Source organism: Anarhichas minor, unplaced genomic scaffold, assembly GCF_050575085.1.
Source record: "Anarhichas minor isolate MPS153535 unplaced genomic scaffold, ASM5057508v1 ptg000024l, whole genome shotgun sequence".
Lineage (NCBI taxonomy): Eukaryota > Metazoa > Chordata > Actinopteri > Perciformes > Anarhichadidae > Anarhichas > Anarhichas minor.
In genome coordinates, this window is record NW_027466470.1 from 6,267,340 (window position 1) to 6,284,241 (window position 16,902).

General features: G+C 42.8%; 1 protein-coding gene across 1 annotated transcript; it reads left to right on the forward strand.

Annotated features, from left to right (window-relative positions):
* Window positions 1–1,728: 1,728 nt before the first annotated feature.
* On the forward strand, window positions 1,729–14,589 carry mmp16b (matrix metallopeptidase 16b (membrane-inserted)). The gene is made up of 10 exons (XM_076097939.1): window positions 1,729–1,857; window positions 3,768–3,916; window positions 4,522–4,638; window positions 5,751–6,055; window positions 8,922–9,083; window positions 9,493–9,713; window positions 9,821–9,959; window positions 11,116–11,266; window positions 12,978–13,093; window positions 14,228–14,589. Exons 1-10 carry the CDS (start codon window positions 1,729–1,731, stop codon window positions 14,587–14,589), a joined length of 1,851 nt encoding a protein of 616 aa, XP_075954054.1.
* The last annotated feature ends 2,313 nt before the right edge of the window (window positions 14,590–16,902 follow it).

Consider the following 16,902-nt stretch of genomic DNA (forward strand, 5'->3'; position numbering starts at 1 on the left):
GAGTTGATTGAACCTTTCTTTAAAGGGGCCGATTCAGATTCTCATTCAGGTGTCCTGAAGGTGCTGCAACCTATAAGGCCGCTGCTCATCTAGAGAAAACGTGTGTTATGTGTGTTTCTTATGATGTTCTTGGACAGGATAACAATCCAGCGTCAGGGTCAGCAGAGTTTAATCTCTGAACTTTGACGACCAGAATGCACTGAAGTGGTTTGGTGCTGACTGTGGCACAGAGGGTCTGCATTCCCACAGCATGGTGCCATGAATTTTTCCGGTAAGTGGTTGCGCAGTCCTTCAAATCCATTCAAATCGGTGGTGAGAAAGTGTCCTTAACTACAGGAATCTCTGAGTCATCCACAAGTGTGAATAAAAGGGATGAAAAAGATGTCCGTTATAGCAGACTGGCTGGCATTGGACCGCGGGACCTCGCAGGAAAAACTGCCAAGTCACAAATGTGTCAGCTTGGATGATATTCATCCCAACTCTCTCTAGTACAAGTTGATTGATGGAATGAGATACTGGATGTAATCAGCTAAAATGTAGATTCCTCAGGTAGCCACACTCTTTCCAGAGCTGCTGGCTTCTTCTTTGAAAGGAAGGTATTGTATTATAAAGTGTGACGAGGATTCTGTCGTGAGCTCTTCCGTCACTCCTTTTTCCAGTATGCCCTTTCTGCCTGTCACCTCAAATCAATGTCAGATCTATTTCCCGGCTCATTAGATCGCGTGGGGCGGATTCAGGTCCCAGTGTGTCCATGTGCCCTCTGAGGTTTGCGAGCAAAACAGCTGACGGCCTCATTCCTCTGTGAAACACCGCCATCTTGTGGCTCGCTTTGCTTGGGGCAGCTTGTTGTAGCATTTCAGCACTACAGAGCTGCAGGAGCTATAAATGTCTTGGGATTCTGTCAGGTCGTTTGTTCTGTGTCCTCAGGCCAGAGACCAACACAGGGGGTAAACTGTGGGACAGATAGTTTAAGATGAGAGAGTGTGAATACACTGATGGCCAGCTTTTGTCTCCTTGTCTTACTATAAACAAGCTAATGATGACAATGATAAGATGATTCATTTGTCAACTATTTGCAAGGTGCATGCTATATTTAGTTTATTATAGGAATATCACGCAGTTTTGTCAGTGCACATAGAGATGATTTGGCTCTATTGTGTATAAAGGCATCAACAAAGGAATGTCCATCAGTCCATAATCTGGATCTGAGCCTTTGTTTATTAATATCAGTAATTTAAAATCACAGCGTCTGCCTGCACGTGTGCTTCAAACTGTATAGAGACAATGTAAAAGTCAATCGTGCAGGCAGTTCTGAGGAAAGGCATTTCATCTCTCGTGCAGTGTGCAGGGGCAGCTCTCATGATGCTGCCAAGCGGCGCTGCGCTGTGTGACAGAAATCAAAGCGCAGGCGTCGAGTCGGGAGGGAGCCTATCTTGCGCAGACTGGGTACTGTACATGGCCATTGATGCTGCTGGATAGATGTAGTCCCTGATGTAAATAAGAATGGCGAGGGCAGCGGGTCTAACGTGCCGCGTTATCTCTGCTTGACATCGGAACATTTTACGCCACCATCGGGATCTTATAAAACACGGGGGCCTTTTTCCTTCTCGTTTTTTTTTCATCCGAACCTGCCTTTGAACAGCTCTGCCTGATGATTTTCATTTGACACCAAGAGCCAAAGCAGACGGGCGGCTTCTTCTAATAAACACTCGGGAAAAACAGGTCATTATGACCTTAGTATCCTCCAGTACAAGAAAACCATCGGATTGCTTTTACGCGGCAGCATTCTGCTTGCATTTGTTGCTTTGGATTTCGTGCGCTGTGTCCGGAGAGGAGGATCATCACTTCAGCGTTGAGGTAAGATAAACGGCCTTCCTCTGCCTGCTTATCACAAATGACCGCGCTCCTCTCCTCCTACATCATCCGCCTCGCCGTGAAAAAAAAGCATCCATGGGATGTATATATGTGTCCGTGGGCTCAATTACCATAACGGATAACATGGACACATTGGAAGCATATCAGCACAGCTCACGCGCTGAACGGTAAAAAAAAAATATATCTCGCATTCCTCATTTGCAGAGTGCCATGAAACAGAAGGATGCTCATTTTATTGCTCTGCGGTCCACGAGCTCATCCAGCCCGCTGATCCTAAATGTGCAACCCAGATATATGGAGTGGTTTATTTTTACAGAGATGTGAAGCATACTGCTTTCATCGATATGCTTCTGTGGCAGGCCAACATAAAGTCAGACATGCCTTGGCATCATCACGGTGTTGGAGGAGATTAAATATTTACAGACACAAGCTGCATAGTAGGATTTGCTGCTTTTTTCTTTTTTTGTACCTTATTAATTGATGTCATTTTCATCCTCACCTCAGGCTCCCCTCCCACCTCTCTGTAGAAATGAAACGCTGAGGCTGCCAGCCACACAAACACATCGTTATTCAATGTTATGGCTCACTGAAATCTGCCTGATATCTCTCTGAGATCTGTGCCTTTTAACAAACACAACACACACACACACGCACACACACACACACACACAGGAAACACGCCCACAGGAGAGAGGGGAGGAAAAAGAAGAGACAGAAAAAGGATAAACAAGGCGTTTAGCTCAGCAGAAAGAAGGATAGAGGCAGCAGGGGGGGGGGGGGGGGGGGGGGGTGGACAAGGACAGCTAGTCAGATTAGCTGGCTGGAACATATCTCATAGGCTGTGTAGTGATGGGGAGGCAGCTGGTTAGCGTGTGGACAGCTGTGGATAGCGTGGGCATCTCTCGACCTCTCAGATTGAGTCTGGCAGTGAACCCCCCCCCCACCCCTCTGGATGATACACGGCCTTCGCATCCCTCCTCTGTATCAAGCCGCACTCTCGCTTTGTAGGGCAAGAGGAGGCAGGGCCACAGTCCTGCACATGTAGGCTGACCGGCAGCCGCAAGACACAAACACTGACTAAGGTCGCTAGAAGGGATTCAAATGCAAACAGTTGCACTGATGTCCAGGGACAAATATCCACACACACCTGAACCACTGCTGGAGAGACCGTTTCTGCAAACACAAGACTATTTACATGTTAAATCTATGAAGTTTTTCATGAATGCTTCTGTGACGTTAAATATAGAAATAACCATGTTCTCTTCCAATAATACAATAATATATATATATATATATATATACTGTAGCAATGGTTAGTCACCTCAACGCATTGTTTGTGGGATGAACGACCCGCCATATTCTTGTTGGTTTTTATTATGGGATTGGCCACTTACTTGCAAAAACTGGGTAGGGTAACTAAACAAATAATACTTTGCCCTCATTAAACAGCTACTGTTTTGGTGCCTTTGAGCACAGTACTCCAACCACTGCGATGGAGGAATGTCTGCGGTCTGTGTTTGTATTCGTTAGCGTCCCTCAGTGAAATTTGCTGAAAAGAAAATATATTGAACACATGGAACCAAATGTAATCAAACACAAAATGAAGGTGATTCAAGTTGAACACTGCAGCAAACGGGAAGACTTTCACATTTTACAGCTCGGGTTGACACATGTACATTGTAGTAGATGATTAACGCATCAATTATCCGCACAAACCTGCAAAGTGCAACTTTTTCTGTGCGTCTTTTTTGCACATCTTCTCCTGCTCCATCACCATGTTTTTCCTCCGGCCTTCCCATCTACTCTGAGTTTTCTAATAGAGGCTAAAGAAAGTCTTAAAATAGCCACGAACTGAAGGCCCAAATCCTTCTCCCTCTTCCGTCCTCTCGCAGGGATGGCTACAGAAGTATGGCTACCTTCCCCGCACAGAACCGGGAATGTCTGTCCTGCGCTCAGCCCACACCATGCACTCAGCCATCGCCGCCATGCAGCGCATCTATGGTCTCAATGTCACAGGGACACTGGATGAGAGAACCGAGGAGTGAGTATGCACACATGCTAACGTGTCAAGCACAAGCTGCGATGTATCTTCACCAGGCCATTGATGTGACATTAATGCAAATGCTCCCCTCATTCATTTAAAAATGCAGAAGGAATGGCTATCAATATTTCAATGTACTAGTGAAGGACAGAAATAAAGATTTTCATTTCACCCCCATCACCTCGTCTGAAACAACCTCAGGTGAAGGTTTTAACACTTTTCCTTCTTCTCATTTTGCATGATGATGCAGTGATATCACGCTGAGGTGAGAATTAATGTTTCGCCTATGCATTACTGTGTGTGTGTGTGTGTGTGTGTGTGTGTGTGTGTTCTGTACTTGTGATAATCTGATGTGGTATGAATGAGAAAACATGAAACTTCCTCTCAGCCCCCATTGAGAATTTAACCCTCCACTTGAAACGATGACTGTAGTTTGGAGTAGTTCTAGTGGTATTTTTGCACAACACTTCCTTATTTTGCTGCCGTGATTACATCAGGAAGAGAACTGCTGAGTTCACTTCAGTGCTGTATTCGGCCTTTTTGATGGCGTTCTTGCCTCGCGACTTTTATTGAGTCGCCTCCTCTCCTCTCTCCTCTTCTTTAAGTTGGATGCAAAAGCCTCGCTGTGGCGTTCCGGACAAATTCAAAAGTGCCGCGAGGTCACGGAAGCGGCGATATGCGTTGACGGGACAGAAGTGGCAGCGTACGCACATCACCTACAGGTGAGATATAGTGGAGGCAGTTGTCATAGCGACCATTGAGCTTGGCAGCGCTCATTGTGGGTTTCAGATGTGTTCATTTTCTCAGCTCTCCTCCGTCTCTCATCTCCTCCTCTTTAACCATCTGGGATCACATGCTCCGTGTTGTCATAGAGACCGCTCATATACGTCACACACACACACACACACACACACACACACCCACACACACACACACACACACACACACACACACATCACAGATTCACACATAAATGTGCCCATGTGTGCTGTGAGTATGTTTACTTTCCAGATTATAAATAGCTTGCTATTTGTTTTTTCTTCTTAATCCTCCATTTACTGTTTTTCTAAGACAAAACAAACACTTTTAGCTGAGTAGCATGAAGATTGAAGGCTTTCCTCTCCTTCGTATACAATTGTTTGAAAAATCCTGAGTGTAAATTGTCTGTAATCTCAGAAGAAATATTCAAACTCTCATTCTATCTCGCCCGATTAAGCTCCAGTTTTTAATGGTTTCTGAGGAGAACTGATAAACGGGTCTCTGGCACAACTGCAAATTGACAGGTTACAGAAGAAAAAGACGATAACACTGTCAATTTATTCAAATCCTTCCTTCCTCCACGAATTTGAATTGATGAGCCACCTCTCCTAATGGAATGTCAATCAGTGCTGAGCCAGTGCTGCTGCTGACTGCACTTTATTCATGAAAATGAGTGGAGAGAGAGGGAGAAGATTTCCCATTCCTCTCTGCCTGCGAGGGACTGATAACGACTGCTGTGTTAAAAGTTCAGAAAAAGCTGGCGGGCTTTAAGTAGTTGTGTCAAGTGCAACTTATTTTGGTTGTGTGTGTGTGTGTGTCTTCTCATTTTGAAAAGTCAAAAAATGTTCACTCATAATTAATGGGATAACGAGGCACGGGAGTTGATGTGGTGTGTATTTTCTTTCCACTTCTGCTGGATGTTTTGTTCCTGGCGGTTTAAAATAACATGTGAACGCTTCCACTGCTATGAACACAGCATGTAAACCACAACCTGCAGGGCCGTTCCTCAGCCCCATGGCCTGTACTGTGGCTCTCTGGAGCCTTTTCAATCGGTTTGCCTTCTTTCCTCCCACAGCATAAAAAATGTCACACCAAAGGTGGGCGCCCGCGAGACTCACAATGCCATCCGGCGGGCGTTTGACGTCTGGCAAGGTGTGACTCCCCTCCGCTTCGAGGCCGTTCCATACAGCGAGCTGGAGAGTGGCAGGCGCGACGTGGACATCACCATCATCTTCGCTTCGGGTTTTCACGGTGACAGCTCACCCTTCGACGGGGAGGGGGGATTCCTAGCCCACGCCTATTTCCCGGGCCCAGGCATCGGAGGCGACACACACTTTGACTCGGATGAGCCCTGGACCCTGGGGAACCCCAACCACGATGGTAAGTGAAAGAAAAAAGAGGCGGTAAAACCTAAATCTAGAGAGAGAGAGAAAGTGGCGATGGTAAGAGGTAAGACAAAGGCTACGAAGGGCCACTAATAAAGAAGAGTGGAAAGGAAATTATTAAAGGAAGATATTAGGATTGGGGAAGAAAGGAAAGAAAGTAGAGAAAGAAAGGTAGTTCAATGTAGAGGTAAGTAAACAAGTAAAGGGCTGTGGAAGGAATGAGGGACGCATTGAGAAACAGCAACAACAAAATAAGAGCAGTCATCATGAGAGACAGATGAGGACTGATGGAAAGCAAAAACTGGGAATACAGATAGCTGAGTAGGGCAATGTAGCAGAGGTGGTATCACAGGGCAGGGTACGAAGGATGCTTAACCAAGAACAAAGAACGCAGAGATGTCTTTGATCGGGCTGTGCTCTGTAAAGACGCATCAACCCATCTGTCAGGATTTTGATGTTTTTTTTCCCTGCATAATAAGCTCCTCAGATGATAGAGTGCTCTGCTATTTTAAGACATTGGTTGCTGGCACATGATTATGGCGATTCTGTTTTTAGTGAATTTAGCTCAGTGGTATGCTTCAGGAGAGGTGACAGAAGACGTAAAAAAGTGCCCGATATACTCTCTATCCGTACCATTGCAAAATGTGAAAATGATGCATGCGTGATATGTTTTAATATTGTAACCACTTCCTCAGCACACTACGGAGCACAAGCACAAGGTTCATTTCAAGCGAGAGAATAAAAACACCAGAACACTTCCTGAAAATATTCAGAGTATATAGTCAGCATGTATTTAACAGTAACATTATACATATAACAGCTCGCTGGTCTGTTCCCCTGTATGTCCTTTAAGTTGGGAAACTCACTATCTTTACAAATTGACCCAAGTAGTGTATTTTTCCCCTTTTAAATGGAGTGTGGTGCGACAGCAAAGCTTGTCTGTATGTGATGTCGATTATTGAGTTCACCAGTCCTCTTGACTGGTGCTCCCCTGCTCTTCTTCTGTCATACCTCTTCTGCTATAGTCTGTTTTGTTCATCGGAGATTTTCCCAACAAACAGCCTCTTTCCCTCACGAATCATCAAATGCTAAATAAACCCAACCTGCATAAGCAGGGCAACATTTGGTTATCCTCATTGAAATGAAAATATGACCAGATGTGGAACTAATATTACTCAAAAAACCAAAATGAATGGATTTACAGTACTATACATTAAATCCTCTTACTGCACCATGTGAATCCCTGACGCTGGCATTCCACACAGCAACGTGTCTTATGATGTGATGTTATATAACGTTTTGCTTTGTTATGTTATTGTGGATAAGGTTATGATAGATCCGGTTAGGTTAGGTTGTGACGGATTATATTGTCAAATATACTGCGGTGGGCCACCCATGCCAATGTGGATTCCGGCAGGGTGCAGCATCCCATAGAGGGAGATAAGATAATAGAGCCTTTCTTAGTGGAGCATCCACACACACACTTTCATTACCCTACCTACAGGGCGCCAGGCTGCTCCGCTAATACCCATGTGCCATACGCTTACATTCTGTCCTCCCATTAGTGGAGGAGGAGGGTAACAGCTCACATTGCTTTTGTTCTGGGAAACTGTTTGCCGCCCATCAGCTCCCCTCCCTCACTCTCTTTTGTTTTCATACTCCAATGGTAATTGTCTCAGACTCCCAAATCAAATTCACGATCACCCTTGCGCAGTGTCCCATAGTTCTCTATGTGGAGGGCTGAGTCTGAAGAGCTCCTGTCTCTGCTTTATGTGTCTGGGAATCTGTGCAACCTTTAATGGGCTTTTATGGCGGTGCAATTGTAAATGTTGCATGTTGACACGTGCGCTAATGGTAGCTCCGACCTGTCTCCTGGGAGGCTTTGTGGGACATTTTTGGTTTGTTGGAAGAGGCTGGATGTGTTAGATAAATGGGGGAGGGGGAGGTGTAACCTTTTAGCTGCTGGCTGAGGGTCAGTGGTTGGTCAGTGCAGCGCTGCTGGCAGGAGTGGATATCATGTTTTAAAGGGCAACAATCTCCTGGGGACAGCTTCCGTCACAAGCTGTACATAAATGGTGTACTTTTCTCTAAATCAGGTTGACACGAGCTGAGTGCTGACCATAGACGCTGACCGTTGCATTTTTTTTGTTTTTTGTTTTTCATTTGTCTGTATGAATGTGATACAAAACAAGACCCACGATGTTTACTATGCCGACATTTATATGTGTTCAGGTGCGTTGTATGAACGTTTGTTTTTTCACTGTTCTCTGGGGGTCTGGGCCGCAACGTGAGTGTGCGTCTCTCTGCTCTCTGCGGCTCACATGTGGCCTATCTTCTCTTATGTGCCGTTTCAATATACCTCCAATGATCTTTACTTGCACTACATTGCATGACATTATAGCTCAATAGATGTTACGCTTGGACCAGAGAGCTGCAAGAAATGATTATTTTCATTGTTGATTAACAAACCGGTTATTTGTCAATAATGTACTTAATGGTTTGTTTAAAATGTCAGAAAAAATGCTCAGTTATGTCCAACCAACAGTCTAAAACCCAAAGGTAGTCAATTTACAAAGACGTAAACCTGAGAAAAGAAGTCAATTCTCATATGTAAATATTTGTTGTTAAAAGGGCTTTACAACAAAGTAAAGAAATAAAAACAAACATTAAAAATGCAAATACTGCTTGTTAATGAGTGTGTCTGTGCGTGGGTGTATGTTTTCTTCTTCTGTTTCATCACTGCACACATAAGTATCACATTCATGCTCCTCCACCTCTTGTTATGGACTGCACGTACTGCACAGTATGCCATGTATGACGGAGGGTTTTTGCATTAACAAGGTCCTTCTTCCCCTCTCTAGGTAACGACCTGTTCTTGGTTGCGGTGCATGAGCTGGGCCACGCCCTCGGTCTGGAACACTCCAACGACCCCACCGCTATCATGGCTCCTTTCTACCAGTACATGGACACAGAGAACTTCAAACTACCTCACGATGACCTACAGGGCATCCAGAAAATCTATGGTAACCCTCTATTTTATATCTCTCTGTTTATGATGTAGACGTTGAGCAGACAACTCCTTTTCTGTTAATTTTAGCAGTTTAAAAAGTAGTAGTTAGATAGGGACCTTAAGAACAATGTTACATATGCATTATATTGTTCCAACCTTTTTTTGAAGCCGTATTACTACATGTTATTAACACTGAAGCCCTGCAAATACTTGTTACAAATACTGCTGCAACATTCAGTCATGTTAGGTTGATTGCCAGTAGGCAGCATTTGTCAGCTGTTAAGGAGGACAGCCAACAGCATAGCAACATGACTCAAATGACAAATCATCTGTGCCAACATTAAAGGTGGATTGGTCGAAAAAACAGTTAAGTTATTCAATTTCTCAATGGGTAGGTCCAGAAAAACCTTTCATCTCTTTAGGTCCACCAGATAGAGCGCCACAGCCCACCAGGCCCCCGCCTACGGTCCCTCCTCCTCGCTTCCACCCTCCCTCAGACCCCCGTAAACATGACCGCCATGCCAGACCCCATCGCCCTCCACAGGGGGGGGCCAAGCCCTCCAACCCCAACTCCAAACCCAACATCTGTGACGGAGGCTTCAACACCCTGGCCATCCTCCGACAGGAGCTTTTCGTCTTCAAGGTAGATTAGATCAGCAACCTGAGAGAACATGGCTGCTGGTTTTAAAGCTGTTTGGGGTGCTGGTGATGATAATGGTGATGATGACTCTACTTTATTCATTTCTATAGGACCAGTGGTTTTGGAGGGTACGGGACAACTCCGTAGTCCCTGGCTACCCCATGCAGATCAACTACTTCTGGAAAGGCTTGCCACCCAAAATTGATGCCGTGTATGAAAATAGCGAAGGAAAGTTTGTCTTTTTCAAAGGTAATTATTTCATATTTGGATTATGTTTTTTCTTCTTTTTGTTATTCATCAAAGGTACCCTGTAGTGTTTTCGGCCACCAGTAGCGCTATAACAGAGCAATGCTTTTACGAGTGGGTACCCGTTTTGTTATTGTTCTGCAAACGCACTATGATGCACATCCACACGTGAGAACACACAGGCGACATGATGCATATTTCTGCCACCGGTTTCATGCTATTTCGCTGATGGCATTTGCTGGTAACTCGCCAAGAAATGTAGCAATGCACCAACAAAGGTGAGGAAGAAGGAGACTGCTGGCTAGTAAACATGGTTGTAAACACAGGATTAGGTTGGCCAATGTGGAAGGGAATGCGTTCAAGACATTTGTCAGACACACAAAGCCTTGTGCTGAAAATACTGAACAAAACTCTTGTTTGTTTACAAGAAAATTCCACATGGCAGCTTTCATTTTATTCAATCAAAATTGTATTCCCTGATTCATTTTACATTAGAATACAATACAAAATACATCAGGTTAATCCGAAAAAATGAGAAAAACCACCACTACAAGTTCAGGTTTGCATTCAAGCTCTTTAAACACATAGTGATCTTTTATCATATAGCAACTGAGCGGGTGACTTTGAGCTTGTTTTGCGCTCTAACAGAACGGGTGCAGGTCCAATGCAGCCATCCGTCCATCAGGCAGATTAACATGACATCTGTCACCCAGCGGGATCAGAGAGCCCCATGCTTTATTTATTCACTCAAGGGGACTTAACTGCATGTGTGTGTATGTGATGTCTAGCTACTTACTGCAAGAACACCACCACAGCAGCTCTCCTCACTCTGCCTGAGGCATTTATGATCAAAATGAATTAAATGCAACAATAGCTTCAATAAAAATGAAAACAACAAGTCTCGGCGGTGTAGCCTTCAGAGCATCATCTTGCTTTTTATTGTATTATAGATTCCACCTCATAGATTTTCTGCCTTGCACATATTTTGTAGACGAGGTGATACATCTGACATTTGAAATCATGTGAATACAAATGAATACACCAAAGGCTCGAATGAGCTGAGCGGCCGGCAGTTTTTTCGTCTACAGCGATATTTGAGGTCATCTTTATGATAATATCTTTGTCCCAGAGCCTCCTAAATTGGTGTGTGTATTTTTAGGAAACCGTTTCTGGGTCTTCAAGGACACAACTCTCCAGCCTTCCTACCCTCAGGACATCTCGCTGTTCGGGAGCGGCATGCCCACTCAGAGTATCGAGACAGCTGTCTGGTGGGAGGATGTCGCCAAAACCTACTTCTTCAAAGGAGACAGGTCCGTGTTGAATTATTACTGGCACTGTTATGAAGTTAAGTAGTTGGGCAGAACTGGAGTCTGTCAGGGAAAAGAAAATACTGTGAGGACCATTGATGGCTGAAATCTTTATTTAAGTCTTTTGTTTATGACCATAAATTGTCTCTGTGTTACCAAATGGTATAAACAACTATAATGCAGTGCGTTTAGGAGTGAATCCTACAGACAAAAGAAGAAAATAATAAGTATTTGTCAGCTCCTTCCCTTCTGTTTTCCTTTAACGCAGTCTTTCAACTTTAATGATTTTTGGTATTGTGTCCCATTACATTTTTAATAATTTTGCCGGTTTGTTGATCAGTGCATCTTTAATTTTAGCATAGATGAGCTGGCATTTCTGTAAGCTGTCACACGTTGCTATGAAAATGCTGATTGTCTATTTAACAGCTGAAGAATGCTGCTTATTGACATTCAACCCATTATTACCCAACGTTAGAGCAACATTTGTGATGGGGATTATGTTACTTCAGCATTTAAGCCTTTTTTGCCTGTAAAGTATTTATATATATGGTTTATATAGTTTGTATAAGTATTTGGTCTGCTTGCATACATCCATTGATATATTTGTTGGTGTAGTTAGTTACCTGCAGTTGTAAGGCAAATTGAAGTCTTTACAAAACAACCAACTCTGAGAATGTGTTGTTTATCTATGTTGCGAGGGTTTTACATTTTGAGAGTATGCCAGTGTGACTCACGTGTTTGTTCAGCTGTCATGATAACTCACATCCCAAGAGGTCAGAGGACCCATGGTAAAAGCTGACAAAATGCTTTGTCATGATACTGTCATCCCTCAACCTGCTGCTGCACATCACGACAAACAGGACGTTCTGTCCGTCGTCTCGAACATGATTTCATCTCTCTCTCTCTGTGACAGGGTGGTGTTTGTTCTAATTCAAAGACATGACACTGTGTAGCAAGATTTATGTGTGTGGGTGCCAGTGCATGAGAAGTAGATCAATCACAACAACCCCTGAAACTAATTCACCAGGCAGATAAACACAGTATGGATGATTGATTGTCCTCTTTCTCTGGTCATGTGAATCCAGTCAGTTGCAGATCTTTAAATGGTCATGATTGAGTTCTTTTTCTAAAAAAGTCTGTCACTGACACAGTGCGCAGAAGTCCAGTGCTGTGCCACGATACATGTTTTAATACAATGTGTTTTGATTGTGTGCAATACAGCTATTTAAATCTTTAGAATTACGTGTTCTGTAAGTTGTCAATTCACCATCTGAACGTGTTGGTAATGGATTCTCTTAGCATCTGCCTCTTTTGTCAGTGCGGGGCCATTTTCTAGCATGAGATGGGACTGTTTATCTTGGCTGCATGTGCACCTGGCACTACTTCTTTAAAAAGCCTGGATTCAAGAGTGGAAAAGCCTTTCTCATGTGTATGACTGGACTATATTTGATTTTGTCTGTCAGCCCTAGTTTGAGCTCCTTGTCGTTTAGCATTGATGGATTTGGTGAATGGGTCCAGTTGTTAGATTGATTTAACTCTCATCACGCTGTGCTAATTCGCGTTTGTGGATTTGTGAATGCTCACAACAATAGTAGCATGATTTCCTCCTACTTAAAATTGACCCAGATCAGCTGTTACTGTAGGGTCAGGTGTCGAGCAAGGGGTACATGTCACTGACTGTTTGCATACTGTATTTCTGTTTGTCCTGTTGTAGGTACTGGAGGTACAATGAGGACATGAGAACCATGGATCCAGGTTATCCCAAACCCATCACCATCTGGAAAGGCATCCCTGACTCTCCACAGGGGGCCTTTGTGGACAAGGCCAATGGTACGTCAGCTTTATGGACCATGTAACTAGTCAGTGAGATTGAACACCCTGGCATCGCATATCTATTGTTTTTAAGACATTTAGAAAAGATGAAGGGCAACACCTTAAAATACTGTTTGTCTGGTATGTGTTGCTACCGTTTCACTTTGTGCAACAACACGACAGGAAAACAGGAAGTTCATCCAAAAGCACAGAGGGGATAATGAATCATTTTTTTCCTAGATATTGACCCCCTGAAAACAACCTCCTCCATGACATTGATATGAAATATCGCTATTTGATAATCATCTATTTATATAACATATAAATGTTATACTGTTTTGAAAACATGAGGTCTTCAGCTTTCACAATCAGTCAGCCAATTGTATTGTCCAAACTAAGTCTTATTATGAAGTATTCTAACAATGAAGTCCTAGACAGACATTTTGTAATACAAGAACAACTTCAAAAGATCTGGGATCATTTTTCAGCCGACCTCTAGCTCTTAGTACTTTGATACCGCCACCAGATGGCAACAAGCACTAACAATCTATACATCATTCTTTTCATCTCATTGGTATAAATCTGTGGATACCACATAGACCACAAGGGCCTTTGCGTTCTCCATTTATATGCCTGTATAGCATGGAGCTCTTCAGCCATATGAATATTGATCAACACTGAGACCGCCTGAGCATATCTTTATTGATTGTATCAAAAATGTTGTGTTTTTGTGTATTTTCGTAACATTTAAAGTTGAAATCTAAGAGTAGCAGAAGACATTCACTTGCATCATTGTCTATGGGATCTTTATTTTTACCTCTGAAATTTAGATTGTATACCAGGCGAGGATTAAAAAATATAATTGTTTTCGTTTATTGCATCTATATTTGCTAAATGTAGTTTACTTACGTGGATTAATATTCCTTTGCTTCTTATGTCTCAAAGAAGACCAGATATATGCATATAAGTCTTATGGTCGAGGAGATATTCCTGATTCATTTTGGGTTTTATTTTATTAGGCATTTTTACAGAGGGACAGGGGGCTGCTAGAGCTTAAGATTTGGGTACTTTAGTGGTACATGCAGCTGCACAATACTTGCTCTTTGCCAGATTAATGTACCTAAGTGTATTTGTTTATGTACTCTGCTCCAGGCTTCACCTACTTTTACAAGGGAAAGGAGTACTGGAAGTTCAACAACCAGCTGCTCCGTGTAGAGCCCGGCTACCCGAGGTCCATCCTGAGGGACTTCATGGGCTGTGACGGTCTACCTGCCGATCCCGACTGGGACTGGAACCCCCCAGTGGCAGAGGAACGCCACTACGACAACGGTGACGTGGACGTTGTCATCAAATTGGACAGCACGGGGGGCACGGAGAAAGCAGTGGCCATCGCTATTCCCTGTGTCCTGGCACTGTGCATGATGGTCCTCCTCTACACCGTTTTCCAGTTCAGGAGGAAGAGCACACAGCGCCACATACTGTACTGCAAGCGCTCCATGCAGGAGTGGGTCTGAGTGACAGTTATCGCACTGAATACAGAGGGGGTGTGAAGCTCTGACAGACGTCTAGTCATTACTTGAAGCCCTAAGTACAGTAATTGGAAGCACTGTAAAGGGTACAGTACATAAGGATTGCCATGTTGGCAGATTTTAAAACAGCTTGAACTCATAACAAGCTGTAAGGAAGCGAAACGATGAGCAGAACTCAACTGAAGACATTAAGGGAGCCACCTCTCCTGTGTCCAACTAATATGTATGTATCTGCTTTGACTTTTTTCTGTATCTTGGAATGAACTCAATTACGTGAGACAGAGTTAAGCTACTGTAAGTGGGACCTCTGTCTTTCCTCATCTCTGCACGCCGCTTAAAAAGCCCCTAGCACTAACTTCAGTGGACAAATTAGATATAGGCTTCTACTTTACTTTCATTTCTTAATTAAATCGCTCTGAGCTGTGCTTTTTTTTTTTTCCTGTCCCTGTAAAAGATTCATTCATTGTGTGGAGGACTGATACACAAACCAAATATGACCTTTTCTTCCAAAGAGGATTACTGCTCGATGTTGTTTTTAACGGGATGTTTTTCCTCCATCGATGAACATTGTGGCATCATACTCAGATTTTCTTTTGCCATCGGTATTCACATACGCCCGTCTGCTCTATAATCTGTGGGAATAGGAAGCAGTCGTTAGTAAGAGCTAGGAGCTCAAGACTGTTGTGGCAGTGTATCTCCAAAACGGGGGCCAAAAACCTCTCTGCAATATTTATGTGACTGCCTTAATCACAGATTGCTTAAACTCCCTTCTCTTTCTCTCTGTGTTCTCTGGTGTGGAAGCTGGATACTGAGTGACACAGCAGGAAAACAAAAGTTTGTGTGAATTCATTCATTACTGCCCGTAATGCAACTTCAAAACCAGTAGGACAGTTTTATCCACAATGGGTGCATTGCTCTTGTTAAATGTGTTAAGCAGTGCTAAATGGTAAGCAGGCTATCAGCTTTCATTTACTGCCTCGCCGGAGGGTGTGAGAGAGAAAGGGAAGGTTAGTTGTGTGTGTGTGTGTGTGTGTGTGTGTGTGTGTGTGTGTGTGTGTGTGTGTGTGTGTGTGTGTGTGTGTGAAAAAGACAGTAATTACCCACACTATATATGTACTGTACTGTACTGTAGTGTAGTATCAGTTATTGAACTGCTTACATCCTGCTTCCCTTTTTTTCCTGCCAAGTTTGGACAATAATACTCCAAACAGTGTCAGTCCATGCATTTTAAACACTTTTTTTTATATTCAACTTTTTTACAATGTTTGTAAGTTTACATGATATTTCACATGGAAAGGGACATGAAGGTAGCGGGATAAAGGCAAAACAGGGCAAAAAAATGACATGTACCCTTTTTAAAAATGAGACGCACACATTATTTCTGATTAAAAAGTCATCATTACCGCATCTCTAGTTACCACAGACACGTCAGCCTTGTTTCAGTGGCCAGTGCTTCTTGCCCATCTTCTCACTTAGTTATTACAAATAGTTTTTGAGGAATTGCAAAGTGATACGATTGTATAGAAGACGACACACGTCGAAACACTAACAGGAACTAATCCGCTGAAATAAAGAAACTTATTGTCTGAATTCTGGATGTCAAGAAAAAATGTAAACCGGTTCAATAATGGAACCAGGTTGTTTTATGAAGTGTAATTGTAATGATCCATTATTCAAAACCTACACTTATGTGACACTAACAAATTACTAATACATGTTTATAGAACTACTAACGTTGGAATTAACGGGCGTATAAAAAAACCAAAACTAGCTCAACAAAGTCTGATGACAAATATTTCAAATATATACCATAAACTATGATGTGGTATACATCTATGACATAAAACACTAACCATGATTTGTTTCAAAGAGTTTAATTCGCTGACTATGAGAAACAATTAAATGATATAAAGCATCACAAAGACTCTCTGTGGTGAGATGGCGCTAAACTGATCAGGAGCTTTCTCTGGCCCCATGCATTGTATGATAAATGCAACACACAGCTTGGATCCCTAATGAAATATATTGTCTCCCAATTGCCTTTGATTGCTGCCAAACATGTAAACATGTGGTTGTATTGGTGTAGCGTTTCTCAGCGTCTGTGAGCATTCATGATGTGATTTAAATTATATATATATATATATACATACATACAGTAGATATATATATATATATAGATATATAGATATATATATATAAACTTGTGCTCCTTGATTTTGTTATTCTTTTACTTGATGAAATAGTTCTCAACATCAACTGTACAGGATATCTGACATAATCTTCCATTAATATCAAGAT

What these genes read in the sequence shown, in the direction of transcription:
- mmp16b (XM_076097939.1), top strand. Translation starts at nt 1,729, where the DNA reads ATGACCTTAGTATCCTCCAGTACAAGAAAACCATCGGATTGCTTTTAC. An exon ending in CTGGATGAGAGAACCGAGGA is followed by an intron (nt 3,917 to 4,521) that starts GTGAGTATGCAC and finishes CTCTTCTTTAAG; the next exon opens with TTGGATGCAAAAGCCTCGCT. An exon ending in GGGGAACCCCAACCACGATG is followed by an intron (nt 6,056 to 8,921) that starts GTAAGTGAAAGA and finishes TCCCCTCTCTAG; the next exon opens with GTAACGACCTGTTCTTGGTT.